This window comes from Ochotona curzoniae, unplaced genomic scaffold, assembly GCF_017591425.1.
Source record: "Ochotona curzoniae isolate NIBS_2020 unplaced genomic scaffold, NIBS_Ocur_1.0 contig_1274, whole genome shotgun sequence".
Classification (NCBI taxonomy): Eukaryota; Metazoa; Chordata; class Mammalia; order Lagomorpha; family Ochotonidae; genus Ochotona; species Ochotona curzoniae.
The window spans coordinates 34233529-34254642 of NW_024465023.1; the positions used below are offsets into that span (position 1 = coordinate 34233529).

The 21114-nt window shown below is 40.1% G+C and overlaps 1 protein-coding gene across 3 annotated transcripts in view; it reads right to left on the minus strand.

The window, feature by feature from the left end:
• Positions 1–21114, minus strand: part of HEPH (hephaestin) — a 71456-nt gene that overhangs the window by 37748 nt on the left and 12594 nt on the right. Inside the window, exons 5-12 of one of the 3 annotated variants that reach the window (XM_041002307.1) lie at positions 20425–20607; positions 18450–18704; positions 14945–15113; positions 13658–13794; positions 12113–12244; positions 6633–6844; positions 5685–5835; positions 2516–2728 (exon numbers count right to left, since the gene is read on the minus strand). In XM_041002307.1, coding sequence (XP_040858241.1) covers positions 2516–2728; positions 5685–5835; positions 6633–6844; positions 12113–12244; positions 13658–13794; positions 14945–15113; positions 18450–18704; positions 20425–20607 — 1452 coding nt within the window. The remainder of the gene's footprint in view (positions 1–2515; positions 2729–5684; positions 5836–6632; positions 6845–12112; positions 12245–13657; positions 13795–14944; positions 15114–18449; positions 18705–20424; positions 20608–21114) is intronic. The other 2 variants (XM_041002329.1, XM_041002318.1) reach the window with 2 other exon arrangements.

Here is a 21114-nt window from a genome sequence, read left to right on the forward strand (position 1 = left end):
TAAAAAAAGAACTCCAGTGGCAAAAGTATGAAAGAAATCATAATGAAAGGACAGGATTGTAATAAATATTCTCTTTACTGCTGAAACATCTAACATGAATTTGTGGAAAATAATATTTGAGAGCTCTAACCTTTTCATGTGCCACTTTCTTTGACTATTAAAGCTCTAATTTCAGTAGTTATACTAAGAAGAAGTAAGGCTATTATGCCAGGTGTTACTATTAAAAATAATGCAATGGTTTCTGCTAAATGTTAGACGATTTGATTAAGAGAGAAAGGAAGATTTAAAAATTTCCCATAGATTCACACAACTCAAACTCAACATTTCTATGAACTTTTCTGAGCCTGCATTTTTCTATTTGTTTAGACATGATTGTAAGCATCCAATACACAATACACATCCTCTTCACTAATGATTTGAAAGCTTCTGAAATGCCTCTCAAGTATACAGTTATTTACTATTAACCACACTACATCTTCTCTATAGAAACTAGATTCTGCTCCTGACTCTCCCATTGAACGTGGCTACCTTACCCCTGACTTCAAATAGTTAATCACAACAGTCTCCCTCAATTTTATTCAAAGAGTACATTTTTAGGAGCAGAATGGAGTTCATATTCCAGAGACCACCTATGGGCAAGAAAACAACAGGTTTTGATGGAGAAGGGAAAAAAGCAGCAGGAAAAAAAAAACATAAAGCAAATTCTTCAAACCTGAGCAGGTCATTTTCACCCTCACGTCTGTATGTCTTTCACTCATTAATAAACTAACTTAGTTGACTTTTATCTCAAAGGGATTCTCATCAGTTCTGATGTTCTGCAACATTAAATCTCATGAAAAGAGAACAGGTTTTTTCAAATGTATTAATTGTTTATGTATGTGCTTGTTTGTTTGACAGGCAGACATAGATATTATGACAGAGACAATACAAATTCTCCATCCACTAGTTCATTCCACAAACACCTGCAGTGGCAGACAAGGCTGAACCAAAGCTGGGAACCAGAAACTCAATCCAGGTCTCCACTATGAGTAGCAGGACCCAATTATCTGAACAATCAAATGCCAGGGTCTGCATTAATAGGGAGCTGGAATCAAGAGAGAGTGCTGGAGATAATATCCAGATACTCTGATGTGGGATGTGAGTTAAGACAGCTCAACCACTGAGATAAATGATCAACCTGAGAAAGAGTTTTAAAAGTCTGGAAAATAAAATCTAAGCAAGATCAAGAGTAATCTTTTAAACCTTTATTCTTTTTGTTGTTGTTGTTGTTATACAATATGTAAACCTTTATTCTTGTAAACTGATTCTCTTCTTCATCTTCCCAGCAGCCCACCAGAATGTTTTTTAAGTTATGGTAGAGCCCCCCCTCATTGGGCTCCAATATGACGCAAACATTTTACCCAGAGTGAGCCTTAAGAAGAAATATAGATCTATTCAGGAAGACTGGATTTTTTTTTTCAGGAAAGATATTAAACCTGAGATTTGCCTTTGGAGATGAGACTAGAGTAGGCATCTTGTTATTAAGAACTTTCAAGCCTCTGCCTCACTGTAAGTACTTGATTCTCTTGCTCCATGGAACTCCATTAACTGATCATTGCTTACAAATAATCTCCCTGGCCAAGAAAATATTAAAAATAAATGAACAGAAACAGATACAAGAAATCTGGAAATACCAGCTTTGTGTCATCTATTTGTTAAAATGATGGCAATGTTGAACTTATTAAATAATCAAAGAGATTTACTTAAAGATTTGTTCTCCAAATATTAGTGGAGTTTACAGCTAATATTAAACTTTAGTGGGAACGAGGTAAGACAGATTTTTTTTGCGAACATTATTGCCACCTACTGGCTGAAAAAAGAATACACCCTAGGGACTGGAAAGAAAATACTCCTATATTGTGAAATGGCAGAAATACATGAAATATAAAGAAACCCTGTTAAATTTCTGCATGAAATACCAAATAAGGAATGTTGTAATATCTATTCATGGAGAAGGACAATGATTCAGATAAAACTACATAGCATATTGATGAAAAAGCCCGGAATAAACCTTCTGTGTTTTGATTCTTAGATGAATAATGTACAAATCACAAAAACAACATTAGTGAGAGGTTTCAGAAGTCCTCACAGAACATCAGAGGTGAAGGGTTGTTATCGGTGCACCTCAACAACCTGCCTCCAAATGCAAAGACTGAGTGCTTAAAGTATCTATGTGATCAACAGGCTATGGAGGCCAAGTTCCTCCTCTGCCAGATGAGAACTGTACTCCAATATTCTGTTGCTGTGGAACACATCTTCCTTAATTGCTATAATTCTTGCAGCTAAAACAGACCCAAATCACCAGGATGTAAAGAGCACATTGAAGAGGGAGAAGACAAAAATATCTTTGGGAATTTCTCAGCACCTTTAACATGTCTCTTTTTCTCTTTCCCAGTCTCCCCTCCTCCTATACCTTCCCCCCAACCCTACACCCAACAAAGTGTCTGAGCCTAAGGCCAGACGTTAAAGTACTTACCAGTGTTGTCAGGCTGCATGATGGCCATAACAAAGGTGTGAGGAAAGAGCATGGCTGCACCCTTTCTCATGCCCTGAAGCTGTACAGTGTTGCCCTGGAACATGACCCCATGCACGTCAGTCTCTGTGCCCAGGCCTAGCAGGTGCCAGGCCACTGTGTCACCCTTGCACATGTCCAGCCTGGGCAGGTTAGAGAACAGAAACCCATTAATGGCTGGAAAACAAAAAACACAAAACAAAACAGTGAGATGAGACCAGACTATTTCAGCCATGGCCAGCAGTATGGTATCAGCTCTATACTGTGACTTCCCACAACTTGAAAGTCAAAAGAAATTCTGGATTCTTTGCCATTTGATTCTGTGCCACTGCAGCTCCAGCCATGAAGATCTGTTTTTGAAATGATGGTTCAATTAGCCTTTGTGGCCTAACCTTCTACTAACCTCCCTACAACAGCCTTCATATTCGGGCCACACTGAACTGTTGCAATCCCTGAACATACACACACACACACACACACACACACACACACACACACACACACACACTACTAACATCTCCTATTCTTGCTCTCTTAGAACTCTCCCTCCTTTATTTCTGAGGTACAAGATTTTCCAATTCTCTTACAACCTCTCTGATTGTTCTGTTTCATTCTCATTTTCCAGGTGTATCAGGGAAGAGGCCATTGCAGGAATTCAGCCATGCAAGGATATGAATCAGAATCAGGGCAGGTTGAATTTACACAAGATTCCATGCTCAACTCTCAATCTGTCTTCTCCCTTTCACCTTTATCATGTCTGCCCTGATTCTGACTCATATCCTTCCATGGCTGAATTCCTCCAATGGCCTCTTCCCTGATACACCTACCTGTAGTCCACCATCTTACCCCGCCACACACACACACAAACACAGGCACACTATTGCCCTGAAATCTCTAATTTTCTCCGCTTTCTCAATGATTGAAACATGTTAGACGTTTAGAAAACATCAGTTGACTTTGCACATGGTGTTCCCTCTGCTTGAAATAAACTCCCCCTCAGATCTCTCTCTCCCTATAGCAACCTACAACTCACCCAGCACTTGCCAGCTCAGATATCACATCCCAAATGAAACAGTTAGCATTATCTCTGATTTCCATGACATTCGTGTTCCATGGAACTACTTGCTCTCTGAAACTCTCCAGTATCACCTGTTCACAGATTCCAGTAATTCACCTATAAATGTGTTTCCTACACTAGACTGAGATGTGAGGAAGCACATCATTTTTCTTTCTCTATCCATGTGACCATTTGGGTACCCAGCATGTTGCCTGGTACCAATTGGGTACTCAATAACACTGAAACTGAAATGAACTTGGCTTAGGAGATTGTATTACTTTCTCCAGATACTGAAACTTAACTGGGGATGACAACTAAAAGCTGAAGTCAAAAGACAGCACACTCATTCATCTTTTCCTCTTTCCTTCCACACTCTCCTACTTCAATTATACTTGACAAATGTTGTGTGACATGGAATTAAAATTAGGAGTATATCTTGATGTAAAAATTGTTAATACATGAAATGTTCTTTTTTCTTTAAAAGCCAGTCACTGATTTCAAACAAAAGTTACATCAAAATGAACTCACATTTTGGGACCAACATTTTGCAAAGCAAGTCAAGTCACCACTTGCCATACCAGTATTCCATACAAGAAGAAATGTCAGTTGGAGTCCTGTCTGCTCCATTTCTGAAGATGGCCTGAGTACCTGGACCTCTGCCACTCACATGGGAGACTCAGATGGAGTTACATCCTCCTGGGTTTGGCCTTGTCCAACTTGGGCCACTTCAGCAATAAAGCCAATTCTCTCTCTCTCTCTCTCGCTCTCTCGCTCTCTCTCTCTTTCTCTCTCTCCCTCCCTCTCTTCCTCCCTCCCTCCCTTTCCTCCCCTTCTATCATTTCTACCTCCATATACCTCTGATTTTCACATAAATTAAAGCAATCTTCATCAAAAAAACTCATACTTTTAGCTTCATTTTTCCCCAAACTTTTGAAGTCCTTACATACAAGAGAACCTGTTTGAAACTAATCCTTTCTAAAGCCTTTACATCCACTAGAATCAGCTTAAATGAGTCACCCTCTGATAGTCCACTGCCAACCCTTTCATTCTGCTTCCTCTGCTTGTAAGATCTTGATTGCAAACTGATTTAGTCCTCAGGCCCCAGCTTAAGAACTCCCTTTTCCAAGAACTATTTAATTTGATTGTTCTCTATTAATGTTCTCCTCCTCTGAAGTTAAAGGTTGTTCCACATAATTTGACACTTAATTATAGTCTGTCTTGGATTGTTCTGTAATTATTTCACGGGTATTATTATTCTCATTTCATTGTAGCTCCTTGCAAACTGGAACGATGTCTTCTCATTCATTCACTTACCACCCACTGACCCACCAAACCACTCATTTGATAGCCTGCTAATTCAATTAGCATTTACTATGTGTTAGACAGGGTACAGTACACAGAGATAAGAAACAAACAAAACTCATCTTTAGGGAAACTATACTCCAACAGAAGTCAAAAATTCATATAATAAATAATTATAATGTGCGGGAATATATGGTACATGCTATTAAAAAGATCTGATTAAAATGCAATGAGACTTAATAAGAAGGTATCATCACCCTGGGCTTGAGTGTTAAGAAATGGTTATATGGAAGAGGTATCATTTCAGTAGGGACTGAGGGAATGGGCAGATTTTCTCAGGCTGAGAACAGAAAAGTCAGGAGGGTATTTGGACTATAGGAAACAGAATTTTTTAAAATCATCAAAGTAAAAGATAATTTCATTGGGAAAATAGCTTCATTTAGCCAGAATGTGGTGTGTAGAAGCAAAAAAAAAAAAAAGTAGCAGAAAGTAAGACTGGAAAGATCATCAGCTTATATCTAGCAGATTCATTGTTTACAATCGTCATCTCACAGTACTTGATTACAATGTCCTCCATATGCTATAACACATGACAACACAGAAGGTGATAAGTACAATCCACCATTTTAGGTTGAATCCCTCAGTATAGCTTGCTGTTTGGACAAAACTGAGCAATGGAATGCATAGTTTTGCAGATTTGTCATGATTGTAATTAGACTTAGGTTTTACTGGAAACATCTCAGTTGTAGACCAAGGCAAATGTAGTTTCCATACCATGCATCTGATTGGAGTCTTCAAATCCCTTGACATCTTCTGAGACCAGTCGGGAATCCAGCATAGCAGCTGCTTGATTGGCATTGCTGTACCAGCTCTTGTTCTCATCAAACACAGTGAAGAGGAGAAATAATTCCTTATCTACCCCTATCTGTATATCCAGTAGAAGAAAGAACATGTATAAATGACAAATGTTTCAAGATTTGGGGACCACGTGACTTCAGATTGCAGGTCCCCCAATTCTCTTCATCTTCTTTTCTAGACTCAGAGCCATGCCCATACCTCCTGTGCAGAGTTGCGGCTGTTGCTAAGCAATTTTTCCCCAGGCAACTTCAAATCGTAGGAGAAAGAGGTTACAGTAAAAGGAGAGGACTGGAGGGAACGATATATAAAAGAGGGAATGATAAAAACACAAGATAAGAAAAGTACAAAACTGCCATTGCTGCTGCTGCTACTGTTGTTACAGCTAATATTTCCTGAATGCCTACTGTATACCAGAAGCTAGGCTAAGCACTTTATGTGATTATTTCCATAAATCCTCACAGAAGCCCAAGATATCTTCTTCCATTCTAGCCCAGATGAAGAAACTGAGTCAAAAAGAAATCAAGTAATTTTCCTAATGCCACATAGGTAGAAATGGTGGGCTATTTATAAACAACCATTAAAGGAGATTTGGGGATTAGTAACAAGTATTAGAGGCTCAAGGAGTATTTGGGAAGAGAAGTATTGTACTAAAAATGAACAGATAGGGAAAATACATGTTAGTGAGTCAAAAGTGAAATGTAGGCAACCATTAGGTCACTATCCATTAATTTTTAATTTAACAATTTGGCTATTTTTTTTTCTAAGTTGTCACCTCCAGAAGAGAGTCTTACACTTAAATCCTTTTCAGGAACTCAGTTTCATCACCTTCCCAGCAAGTTTCCCAGGCAAACACCCTAACAATACCTGCTTGCCATCTGTACCCAAGGCTCCAGTCTTGCACACCAGCAGGGGGCCCACCAGGCCAGAATTTGTGTCTCTAATGGGATTTGCAGCAGAGAAATACATCCAGGTGAGACAGGCAGGATCCTCAGCAGTGGGCCCAGCGTGAGGGGGAACTGTCCAGCGGTATGTTACTTTCTCAAAGGGTTTGGCCACCAAACCAGAGTGGGATAAGCCTGCAAAAAAAGTGGGACTCATCACTCACACAGGTTAGAGCAAAGATCATCAGCAGCAAAAGTGGGATAGAGACTAGAAACTGAAAGAGCAATCTATAGCAGCAGTGACAATTGCAACATGGAATATTGAAAATTGGTCTCCCAGGAGTCAAGAGACTAGAATCTGACTTCCATCTCAGCCTCTACTTGCTAAATGAACTGGGAAAGTTGGAACTTCCTCAAATTGATAAAATATTTATAACCTTTTAAGATCTCATGAGTAAGTGGATATGTAATAAACACTGAGAAGAGTATTTAATCCAAAGTAACCAAATCAAATCAAAGTAAGTTTTACTCATGATATTTGCCTACAAGATTGTCATTTTGATAAAAATTGAAAGTACTTCTTTGGTGCTGGTGAGGATGTGAAAAAAGGGGCCCTCTCCAATAATGTTGACAGAACTTGAAATTGACAGGGTTGTAAATTTCTCCATTACAGAAGTCTGTATGCAGGTATCAAAAATGCTACTGTGTGTATCCTCTGGAAAAGCAATTCCACATATTACATTTTGAAGTAAAATCATTACACGTGAATTTGTAATATAGCTTACAATGAGTCACTTTGGATGGTTTAACTTGTCAGTTATGTCTGTCATAATTTCTGATTTTCAGATTTTCAAACACACTGAAAACTTTAGAGTGCAATGATCACCCTACCATTAAGGGTGTAATGCTAACATTTTCCACCTTCATCTACTTCTACGTGTACATCCGTGCACACACAGCTGTTCTTTGCTTGTTTTTGTTGAATCATTCGCATGTAAAATACATTTCTCCTAACATTTTACACCTGAATACATCACTGGCAAGCATCTGTTGCCTTGCTAGCAAACTGTTAATCACATCTCAGAAAATTCTGCACTATCAACTGATATTAGTATATATGAACAATCTCCCAATTAGCTTCAAAATATCATAATTATTTTATAATCAGAGGAATCAAGATTCTCAGTTTCCATTTGGTTGTCATGTGTCTAGTACACTTTTTGGCACGAAATAAAACTAGTTGCCTTGTCAGATGCTCTTTAGTTCTAGATTTCTCTTCAACTTTGCCCTTAATTCTTTCAGAACTCATTTAATAATTAGAATAGATAGAGAGCAACAAGGAAAGCTTAGAACCAGACAGGAAACAGTCAGCTTGGACTCACATACACCTTACTAAGTAAGACACAAAGATTAGTTACTCCTCACTAAGGTATTGAAGATTTCTCTGCACACCCCTCCTAAAACTATTCTGCAACTAAACTGTTGACATATGCCTTGTTAAAGTTATAAGCCAGTTTAGACTATCCTAAAATTCGCCAAGTTCAGCAAAATGATGCTTCAATACTATAACCTGCTAAATACTAAAATGAAAATAGACACAAGACAGCTGAACAGTAAGTACCCTATAATCATTTCAAGGTGTATAGAAGGTGGCTATAAACTAAAATTGAAATGTCAATGAAGTAGTCACAGGATGTGGTTAAGAACTTGCACTTTCTAACATATTGGTTACTCAATACCATGTCAATTAACTCCATAATGTTGTAAATTGTTGCTGATGTTGTGTTGGGGCTTTTAATTGATCGGGATGATATTCTGCCAGCTCTACTTTTGACCAGAGATGGTCTCCCCAAGAAACTGTTGAATTTATCTGGACAATAAGATGCTGGACTCTGTGCTTGGTATATGCTTGCAGTGAAAGAATCTTGACTTAATTGGAACTGTAATACTGCAACAAGGTGGAGGAAGCCACCATGAGGGGAGGGCATGAAGAGGGGTTAGAGGAATCCCAGAGCCTATGAAACTGTGTCACATAATGCAACATAATTAATAAAAAATAATTTTGCTTATTGTATGTTTAGCAGTCTCAGAGGAAACAAGAAATCAATAATAACACTTCTAGGATTCTAACTCAAGTTCAAGCTATAAGACATGCCTTCATTCACTGCAACCTGAATTATAGTATCCAAAAATGCTGGTAAAACTAATATGCTTTCAGCACTGTGGCTCAGCAGCTTAAGTCTATAATGCTGGCATCCCATATCATAGCAACAATTCAAGTGTTAAGAGGCCAGGCTGCAGCATCCTATGGCAAAGGCCAAGCTGGGTGATGGGTTATTGCAGGCTGCATCAGAGCAAACACTGGCACATACAAGATCTGTGACTGGGAGTGGGCCTGGTCAGGGATCTAAGGAGACACTACAGCTGGGCTTTGGCTCCCACTAGTGAGCCCAGGAACTGGAATGGGGGCAGTAAATTGAGCTAGACATGGCTGCAGTGGTCCTCAGCATGGGTCTGGACTGGGACTGGGGTGTGCCAGACTGGTCTAGGCTTTAGTATCCACTAGTTCTCGCTAAAGCCAAGGTGGGTGTAAGACAGGCTGGGCTGGGTCTCAGCATCTGCTGAACCATGAAAGAGCTGGGGCTAGGGCTGGGCTGGGCCAGTCACAGCTGGGCTGTAGAACCCAATGGTAAGAACCAGATGGATATGAGCTGGTTGGGCAAGGTTGCTCTACTTGCCAGTACAGGAGGTGAGCCAAGGTTAGGCTAAGCCAAGAATCCACCAATATGCACAAGATCTGCCACTGGGAGCAAACCTGATAGAGGAGTTCAGGAAACTCTTCTGTCAGGATGCAGTCACTGTGAATGCAAGAATCAAGGCTGGGAGCAGCTCAGGCCAGGTCATGTTATACCTGCTAGCATAAATGTGGGTCAGGTCTTGGGGATGGCCAGACTGGACCAGTTCAAAACAACCACTGGCAGTTGTGAGAACAAGGACAGGGTTCAGGACAGGCTGAGTTGGGCCACAACACCAACCAGTTCACATTAGGGCTGGGACTAGAGACAGTCCAGGCTGGGCTAGGCTGCAGCACCCACCAGCATGAACTAGGACTGAAGGCAGACTGGGCTGAGTCAGGCTGTAGCATCCACTGGTGAATGCCAAAGTTCACCAGCATACCAGAAGTGGGTGGCAAGCCTGGTAGGGGATGCTGCAAGGACTCACCTGCTAGATCACTGCTCCCGCTGGTGAGTGTGAGGGCTGGGACTGGAGGCAGACCAGGCTGGGGAAGGATATAAAATCTCCTGGACTGTATATGAGTTGGGTTGAGGTAGAGCCATGCTTGGCTAAATGACAATAGTCATTTAGTGTATGCATGAGCCAGAGTGCAGACTTGTTAGGTTTTGCTGCAGCATCAACTGGCAAGTGCTGGGACTGGGTGCAAGTCCTGTTAGGTTAGACTGCAGAACCACTTGGAAACTCCAAAGTTCAGGACTGGGAATGGGCCCATTATGGAAATTGTGAGCATCCCTCTGATGGGCTGCAGCTCCCACCGGTGAGCATGAGAACCAGAGCTGGGGACAGCCCTGCCTGGAGAGGCAGTGGCATCCAACAGCATGAGTATGAGATGGATAGTGGGATTGGTCAGACTAAACAAAGCTTCAACACCCATTGATGTTCACAAAAGCTGAATGGAATGTGGGATGGACTGGGCCAGTCTGCTGCACACACCACTATGTACAGAAACTGGAACCAGGGGCAGGGCCTGGTGGGGGTTACTGTGGGTCACACCAACTAGGTTGCAGTTCCCACTGGTGTATATGAGGGCCAAGTGCATGGTGGGCAGGGCTGGGCTGGGCCGCAGCATCCATTGGTTTGCACATAAGATGTGGCTTGGAACAGAACTGACTAGGTAACTATAACCACAACCAGTGTGTGTGTAGGCTGATCTGGGTGATGGATTAATCTGGATGCCGCACTGGATGGCACACACAGGAATCAGGTCTGGGGTCACCTCTAATGAGAATTCTTTGCCCCCATTTCCCAACTTGATCACTAGGCTCAAACCTGCCACCCCAGGAAAAAAAATCATAGGATCTGTGGTCTGTGGATTACATGTGTCAGAATTGAGTCTGCTCTGTTGTTGAGGCCTGTGCAGTGGACAGAATGCCCAGATACACATGAGGTACCTGACATCCAGTTACTTGAGGCCTGCAGAGAATATCTAGTACCACGGAGGGAAGAACAAATTGAACAGCTCTCCCAGCCAAGATTTGACAGCGAGTATCTGGGTGTATGTAGACCCTAAGTTGGACTATGTCAGCAAATGGACCTTGGAAGAATTTACTCAGCCTCAAAGCAATGAAATCAACAACATCTTGGAACTATCAAAACCACTTAGGCAGTACCCTCAGAACATGCTCTACATCTAGGACTCTGAGATGAGATCAGGTGGCTGTCCTCCACCTGCCCGTCCCCCCCCCCCCAGGTATTGATGCAGTTGGGCTGTTGGGAATGACCCTCTCCCCTCTCTCTCCACTTTCTATAGATAAAGGGAGAAAAAAAGAAGGTTGGGAGTAGTTGTCTCATCCACTTTCCTCCATTCCTTGGCCCTCCCCACCCTAATCAGTGGTCCATATGGGCAATACATCTTTTTTCACTATGTAAACAGCATCAAAAATAAAATAAATTTAAAAATTAAAAAAAGAAAAAAGGAAAGGTAAGTAAATTATGTCAAATGCATTTGATAAAATTTTTTAAATGTTTATTGCATTGCAATTGTGGCATATCAGTGTAACCCTCTGCTTCTGATGCCAAAATCCCATATGGACACCAGTTCCAGTCCTGGCACCTACGCTTCCCATCCAATTCCTTGCTAATATACCTGGGAGAGTAGCAGAAGATGGCTCAAGTGCTTGAGCCACAACACTCATGTGGGAAATTCAGAAGAAGTAGGTTGCTGACTTCAACCTTGGACTGCCCTGGCCATTGTGACCATTTGAGAAGTGAAACAGTGGATGGAAGTTTTGTGTGTGTGTGTGTGTGTGTGTGTGTGTCCTCCTGTATTTGTAACTCTCTCAAAAAAATTTTTTAAATGTTCTGCATACCTGGAAAACAAATATAATGTAATTGTAGAATGTGAAACTATACACATACAACTTCATACCTACAAATATATAAATTTATACACATAAAAATGTCCAAAAGCTGTCAAAGTGTGTATGGCAAAATAGTGTTCCTTTTATATTTTTTATAATCAGAATATACTTAAATACTTATCCTAAAGTTTTCTCCTATTATTGAATCCAGCTATGTTTCACTATTATTTCATTCATTCATCTATTCAACAACATGCACACATTGTAATCAATTCTTCCTAATTTTCCTTTCCCCTTATGTATCTCTCTTCTAGAGCCACACACTGTCAGTTGCAGTCCACATGTATTAAAAACCCTTCCAGCTCACCATCATTGTACACAGTGCCCTCGTAATCTTTCTCATAAAAGACCCCATGGGGTTGTATGCTGAATGGCTTAGAAGCTCGGTTGTAGAAGATCACCTGGATAGTATCACCCACCTCAGCCCGGATCACAGGCCCTGGAAAATGGGAAGAAGAGACAATGAGAATGAAAACAGGAATGACTGGGGAGGAAGTCAACAGAAGGAGAAGGAATAAAAAAAGGAAGTGAAAGTTTAAAACAGGACTCTCTTCACTTTACAGTAATAATCATTCCCAAGTATATTGCAATTTACAGTAACAATAATTGCTGATCTCATTTTAGTTCTCAAACATTATCATCAAGTGTAAATGGCAAGAATTATTATCTCCATTTTATGAAGGGGGAAACTTCAGTTAGGGAAGTGGGATTGACCTACCCAAATTCAACTAATTAATTAGTTGTCGAGCCATTGGCTGAGGTTAAGACATTCTTTCACCTACTGTCATATCCCCTAGTTTTATTTCCCTGGATCCCAAGTTGTATGTCTTGGTAGGGATACAGACTTACCTAAATCATAAAGCAATTCCAACTAGCAAAGAGAATTATCCTATCCTTAACTCAAGCTCTGGACATGGCAGGCTAACCACTAATCCTGGAATTCTCTGGATATCATTACCCACCACCTTTGAGCTAGCTTAATCCACTTTAAGTTCAATCATAAGTGTCAAGATAGTACTTTAGCCACTGGTTCTAAGCATAGAGCAGAGATTCTAATTTTATTTCCTATTGAATTACTACACCTCTGCAGAAATGATCATATCCATGATAATTCTTTCACATATACCACATTTCCTCTTTCGTAATACACATTTCCCCAACTTATGTCTATCTACCAATGATGGAGAGCCTGCTTTCCATTTCCAGATCTAGAGTCACCTGACATAACCCCTCCCCAGAATATGTGGCTCATTGTATTATTTTTATTTTCAGAGTTTTCTCTTATTATCTGATTCAACCAAGTTAATACATGCAACCTTGATTATATGCTCTTTACTAATATGTTTCAGAGTTTCTACATATCTTCTCTAATCCTGGTTCTACACCCTTCACTAATAACAAACATATCTGTGTGCCATATCAATCTGCTCCTGGCTCCATTGTCAAGCATCTGGACAATTTTACTACCTTACATAATCTTTTGGAAATATCCCCAGGGAGGCAATTTTTTAAAATGCAATCTGCCTAAAAGTGGTAGTGAAATGTTATATTACCCCCCACGCACCCCTCAAAAAAGTATGAGAAATGCTATGTGCTCTATTCTCATTTGGGGAGTTTATGATGAACAGCGATGTATTCAAGGCTTTTCGAAATCCTACAACACAGCATACTGCCTATGTTTTTACTTCTTTTAAAATGCACTAGGATTTGTAATCTTTTCTTCCAGAAAAGACTCATTTGGGACTCACTTAGAAATATATTATTGTATCACGTGTTTCTCATCCCCACAAGGTTCAGTTTCTAAGACCTACTCACTTATGTGTCTCTAATCAGTAAGTTAAGGATTTCTCACCCAGGATCCCAAGGTGTTTATCTTCTTCCAGTTGTATCTTTTCCTGGAATGTCTCATCTTGGAAGGCTTCATACCGAACTTTAAAGTAAGTTCCTCCAATTCTGCTGGGACTCTTCTGAAAGAACTTATTTGAACCACTGGCACATAGGATGGAAATGTCATGCAATTTTTATTTGACATCAAATAGACTCATCCTAAATCTCACCAAGTTATGAATCTTCATCATTAGGAAGAATTTCAGAGATCATCCAGACTAATTCCAAACAGTTGACAGCACTAAAAATTGATGTACAGCTTCTAGTTGAGCCTTTCCAAAGACAGGATACTCACTTCCAGAGGATTCAATTACTTTTACCATTAGAGAGCTTAATTGAGTTATTCTTTGCAGTGGGCAGAAATATTTTGGCTTTAAAGTCCAGACAGTGTAAATACTTCTCCACAGCGTTAAACAACCTACATCTGTCTTTAATCATTCTCAGATATTCATAATCCTTTTCCTCTCCTTAATCAAGAAAAGTCTCACTCCACAACAAAAGCCTACTAAGTTGGGAAACCTAGTTGGAGATCACAGAAGCCATGCTGAGAGTCGTGCACTGACTTGCCTGAGTTCTCTGCAGATTGTCTCTATTATTTCCTTCTGGAAGAATAAACGCAACGAATGCCCCAGGGTCTTCCCCAAATGTCTCCTAACCAACAACCAAGATCCTCTTCTGTGAGAAACCTGCCGCCATTGATTGCCTGGACAGTTATTAACCTAAGAGCTAAGTAGGGCATTAAACTTCTGCCCTATCTTGCTTACAGTTCGCTCATGAATGAGACAGGAAATTTTTGGGAAATCCTCCTAAAAGGCCATTTGCTTCTCTTCCTCCTACATTTCTTAGACTTCCTTTTATACTTCTGCTCAAATGCCTCCTTCAGACTATGGAAAAGAAAGGAAGGAGCAAGCACAAATAAAAAAGAAAAAGAATAAATAAAGCACAAATAAAAAAGAAAAAAAAATTACCTAAGCTTTTCCTTCTAAACGTGGCCAAAAATTTTAAACCAGTCAACCTCAAGCTCAGCTTGGATCCTTTACAATCAATGTGAACACAAACTTCTCCTTTACTTGTAACTTGTGCAAAGCAAGCTCTCTAGGAGGCCACAAGAACTTAATAGTTGTATCATTTAAACCCAGCCAGACAATGGTTAAAGCCACAAAGTGAAATGAAGGATTTGTGGAAAAGAGATAGTGTTTGGGCTGACACTGACAGTAGGGAGAAAGAATCCTGTTACATGCTTGCCTCTTACCTGCCTGGCTCTTTCAAACTCTTCCCAGTACTCCCATCATGCCCCATTGGGCCATAGTTCCATCGAATCTCATGGGCTTGAATGAAGTACTGCCGGACTTTGCCTGTGAGCCGGTTCACAGGAGGAGTCGTGGAGCAAGACTTGATATTGTAGAGTGCCTGCATGCCATCTGCAGGAAGAATATCACAGCTACCCAACCAGGATTTCTAACTACGCTTTTATTTCTCCCAATATTCCCTCCTTTCACCCTTTCCCTGGTTCTTTGTCCCTGCCCAAAAATGGGTCTCTTTCGTTCATTTCTTAACCTGGATTGAAGTGAAAACCCAGGTGAACATTTAAGAACATCCATCTTCCCAAGGAACCACAAATTATTTATCAGTTCCTTTTCCCTGCCTCTTAAAAAGGTTCACACTGTAGCAAAGTCATACACACTATAGTCAGGAGTCCTGAGTTCAGTCTCAGACTCTGTCTATCACGCTCTAGGTCCTTAAGCAAGTCATTTCTTCCATCTGACCTCCCTTCTTTTGTAAATGGGGAAAATAGGAAAATACACCTCACAGAATCGTTGGAAGAATCAAAGAAAGAAAAGGTTACATTATTTATAAACTGGGATGTTTCCCCAAAAGAACTATGTTTTAAAAAGACTTATTTATTTCTTTGGATGTCACAGTTAAAGAGAGAGAGAGAGAAAGAGAGAGGTCTTCCATCCACTGGCTCACTCCCCAGATGACTGCAATGAACAAAGCTGAGCCAAGTCGAAGCCAGGAACCAAGAGCTTTTTCCATGTTTCCAACATGGGTAGCAGGGGCTCGAGCACTTCAGCTGTATTCCCTTGCTTTTCTGAGGCCATTACCAGAGACCTGTATCTGCAGTAAACCATGAACTGAGATCCATGTAGGATGCAAACATTGTAGGCCATGGCTTTACCCACTATACCAAAGCACTAGCCCCTCAGAATGGAACATCTTTTAAACATGGCTATGAAGCTTCAGACTTGGAACTTTCAGGGAAGTGTAGATTTTGGGATTATTTTATATGCTTAGCAAGTTATAGCAGACATAATTTGGCTACATTACCCCATTTGAATATCACAACAGCTCAAGGAGATTCACAACAGAGTAAATTAGAAATCTGAGGTGTGAAGAATGAGGAGGAAACGATGTTAACTCTTGTTTAATATGTGTTATTTGCCATACTGTACAGTATTTGCACCAATATTCACAAACATCATGTAAAATAGAATTTTAGTGTCTCCTCTTTCAGTTGAACAAAATCAAGGGTCAGAGAGGTTAATTAACTTGCTTGCAATTTTAAATATGTTACGTGGTAGATCAAGGCTTAAACTCCATCAAGCTGCTGCCTATGACACAGACATTACATAAGGGCACCAATTCATGTCTCAGCTGCTCCACTTCCTGGCTATCTTCCAGCTAAAGGCCTGGAAAATAGCAAGAATAGATGTCTCAAGTCCTTGGACCCTTGCCACTCCTGTAGGAAACCCAGATAACCCTCCTGGCTCCATGATTTTGCCTTGCTCAGTGCTGGTCATTGTAGCTATATGATGAATGAATCAGCACAAGATTTGTGGTGTGTGTGTGTGTGTGTGTGTTTGTGTGTGTTTGTGTGTGTGTGTGTGTTCCCTTCCTACTTTGTAATTCTGACTTTCAAAATAGGTAAGTAATTAGGTTAAGAAAGACAAACTCCCATCTTTCAAACTAAAATCTTAAGTGTTCAGTTTCTTTCTCTTATTTCTATTATCTTGGTCACATCATTCCACTTAGTTTTTACTTTTCAAAATCATAAATATATGAGAGTTCATTACAACATTATGAGTGAAGTATCATTATTGCCAACCTCTGATAAGAAAACTGAGGTTCAGCAAGGTGACATGACACACCAAAAGTAGCAGAACCGTTTGTGAAATGAGGATTTATACCCAGCTTTATCAAATTCTTTTTTAAAGACGTATTTACTTTTATTGGAAAGCCAGATATACAGAAAGAAGGAAAGACAAGAAGGGAAAGCTCTTCTATCTGCTGGTTTACTCCCCCAAATGGCCACAATGGTAAAAAAAAAAAAAAAAAAAGAGCCAATCCAAATCCAGGAGCCAGGAGACTCCGCCAGGTCTCACCACGCGGGTGCAGGGTCCCAAGTCTTTGGGCCATCTTCTACTGCTTTCCCAGGTCACAAGCAGGGAGCTAGAAAGGAAGTGGAGCACCAGGGACCAGGGACACAAACCAGCACCCATATGAGATCCAAGCATTTGTCAGACAAGGATTTAGCTGCTAACCTATCACGCCATGCCCTGACACTTGTCAGATTTTAACATTCATGCTAATTCTACAACACATACATCCCTAATTACAATGTATATGCATGTGCTATGACCCAGGCAACTCTAATTTTGAGAACAGACACTAGTTGGTAGAGAACATGTAACTGACTTCATGGTAGGTCAGAGTTACCATGCAAGACCCTGCTTTCACATACTGACAATAATAACTTCCCTGATAACCTCCTAATTAAGAGTGTATCAAATCATTCTAAAAAGTAAAATCTGTGCAGAATTTTTAGAATATTTAGACCAACTCCTTCATTGAATAGGCCTGGAAATGGGAAGGGACTTGACAAACCCATGTGATGAGTTTTTTTAGAGCAGATGGTACAACACAAGCCTTCTAATTACTTATCTAATACTCGTTGTTTTCTCATCTATTTTCTTCCTTTTGGATGCTTCTCAAAGCATTGAACCATTACATTAAATCACTAACCCTCCAAGGGGGAAAAAAGCCTTATACTTTCCTAAAACACTCCATAACCATTTGCAGAAAACTTACTTCCTTTAAACTAATATTTCCCTTCACTGTTTTCAATAAACCTCAAATAAATCTGTAACTTCATTTGCTAGAATTTTGATCAAAATATGGCAGATATTGTGGCATAGTGGGTTAGATCACTACTTGTGATAGCGACATTCCATATTAGAGTGCTAGTTTGAGTTCTACCTGCTCTACCTCTGATCCAGTTTTCTGCTAATTCCCTTTGGAAAGTGGTAGAAGATCGCCCACCTACTTGGGCTCCTACCACCAAGATGGGGAAAGCAAGAGCTCTTACTGTCCGCCTGAATCAGCCCCAGCTGTAGCAGATATTTGAGGAATAAGATAGAAAGTGGAGAATGTGTTTCTGTCTCTGTTCCTCTGACCTTCAAATAAGTAAGTATTTTTAAATATGGCAGCTTAAAATGCAGCTATCCACATTTCGGCTGTCTTATGTTAGTAAATGGGGAAGAGTAAACTCAAAGAGAACTGCCAAAGTTACACAAAAGCTAATGGCAGGGCCAGGAAAGAATCTGGATCTTTTGACTTCTAATCTAGTTTTTCACCTTTATACCAAGATGCCTCACCTAGAACATCCATCTTCTGACTCCAGAATAGAAGCCCAGCCTCCTGTTCACCAGTATTGACATCTCCCTGCTAAAGCACAAATCAGAAATGTTAAATCTCACCTTGTAAATGACTGTTCACTTGACAGCTAATTAACCATGTACCAGGCACTTGGGGCACCATCTCAGCAGTCACGAAGGTGGCAGGAAAGATCTGAGCCACATCAGTGCGGTGTCCACGAGTGGTCAGCATCTGTCCATGAAAGAAAACTGTGTGCACATCTACTTCATTGCCCATGCCAAACAAGTGCCAGGCCACACGCTTCTGAGCACACATGCTCAGCTCTGGTAAGTTCCCAAAGACAAAGCCATTGATTGCTGTAAAAGAAAATCCTCAGCGTTAGAAAAAGATAGCCAGCAGGAAAAATCTTAGCATCTATCACAACAAAAATAAGTGACATTTAGATGAGGTTTTAAACATCATGCTGTCCTGACCATGTATAATCTCATTTAAATTTTACATACAATCCTAAAAAAAACCACAGATGTGTGTCATTCAAAAGAAGGAGAAAACCAAGGCAAAGAGATTTAAGTTATTTCCCTTTGAAGACTAATCCGCAATTAAATGATAGCGCAAATATTCCTAATCAGTAATCTCTGAATATTGTCTGGGGAACGAAGCTATTTTCAAGCTACTCTTTCCTTTTAGGTGAATTTCATTCTCAAATTTGCACGGGAAAAGTGTTAAATGAATGAAGAGATATTATGGCCATTATAAACAATTGGTATAAAACAAAAGAGGAATTTGAACTTCTCAATCCATCACTTACATCTTTCTTTTGAATTTTTTTTCCCTATCCTTGAGAATGTCTAGCTTTCAGTCCACCACTGTCACCAAAGACAGGCAAACGATTTCCTTAATTAAAAGAAAACAAGATAAGAGGGACATATGGCACACTGATCCTTCTATCACTTGGGATGGTAGCATCCCTTATCAGAGTGCTAACTACACTGCTTACAATCTGCCTTTTTGATAATGTCTCTGGGTGGCAAAGAACTTGGGTCCCAGCTACCCACACAGGAGACTCAGACCCAAGTTTGTGATTCTGGCTTTGATTCACACAGCCCTGGCTCTTGTAGGCATTTGGGAAGAAAACCAAAAGACAAATGAGCTCTCTCTCTCTCTTTCATTAAATAAATAAATAAATAAAATTTTAAAATAAGCTTTTTATTGGTAAAATCCGTTCTCACGTCTCCATTTATACTTTGGGGGATTTTGTGCCTTTTGTTTTATTTGTTGTGCCTTTTTTTTTTAACTTCTATTTGTTTATTTGAAAAGGCTAGAGAGCATTTCCACCCACTTGTTCACTCCCCAAATGCCCACAACAGCTAGGGCTAGGCTGATCTGAAACTGGGAATCAGGAATTCATTTAGAAGGTCAGAAATTCATCTACTTGAGCCATCAGTAAGGATACTCAGGGTCAGAGTTAGGATCTGGAATCCACAGCTGGATTTGGGAATTGAATTCAAACTCCGGGATGTGTGACAGAGCATCTTAAAACCAGCACCTCAATTGCCTTGATAAACACCTACTGACAGTTTGTTTTAATTTAGTTGACAAGTAGGTTTCCTTACAGACAGAAATCTAAAGTAGAATGAAGGATACACATGAGGTAGCTTGAAGGCAACCAGCTTTCTTTTCTCTACAAAATGGATAATTCTTCTAGCTTGCATCCTTTTCAAAGCAATGTTAGCACATTTTAAGAACCCACACCCAAAGTGATTCAGCTTGTAAAATACGACTCTGGAGTCAACAACCTGAAATATTTATTTCCCAATGTTAAGCAGAGTAGCCTATAGCAGGAGCACAGCTTACACAGAGATATCACAGTTTGTATTTCGGCTAAGCCATTTTTGCCTCGTAATTTTAGGAATATCAATTTCTTACAGGTAAAATAGCAAAATGTCGCCTATTATTCCTGGTCCTAATGAGGATTAAAAATGGACCAAGTATAAAAATGCCCAAATTATATGAGGCCCAATAGAAATCCTTTGCTAGAATTTAGTGCCAAAACGTGAAAACCTCCTTCCAGCTTACCATGCATCCTGTTGCTCTCCTGAAAGCCCTCATCTTCTTTGTCTACTGAGGCAGGGTTGGAGCAGTAAGTAGCAATGTTCTCATCAAGATGCCAGCTAAGATTCTCATCTACCACATTGAAGAGCAGAAAGAAGCTGTGGTCCACATCCCGCCGCTGAGGAGGAAAGTTCCTGTCCAGTGTTCCTGGGTTAAATGAGAAAAGTATAAAGGAGAACCTCCTTTCTTTGGCAACAGTGAATTGCCAGGGGTATCAAGAGAAAGGGATAGGAATAGAGGGGGAATGAAAAGTCTACTGCAGGGAAGCAACTATAACTTAGTGATACTAATTTCCATGTTCAGATTCCCGATGTAAAAAAAAACACCAATTCAGTAGAATCAAGGTAGGATACATAAGATTTAGAATAATTCTAGCCTACTGTCTTTGCCAATGTCTTTGACCAAGAGCCTGAAAGTATGTTTCTGAACATCCTGATATTTATGCCAAATTGCTCCTTGAGCACCTTCTATTCCCTAGCACGTCCTTAGGCTTCCCCAAACCTTGAAGCCACACTTTCAATTGTATTCATACCTGAATTTCACCACACATCTTACCTCAGTTTGATTTGACTCCACTCACAACTAATGTATTAAAATTGGGAAAAATAGGAAGAAAAACAATAGGGTTTGGTTTATGTTTCCTTACTTTGTTTT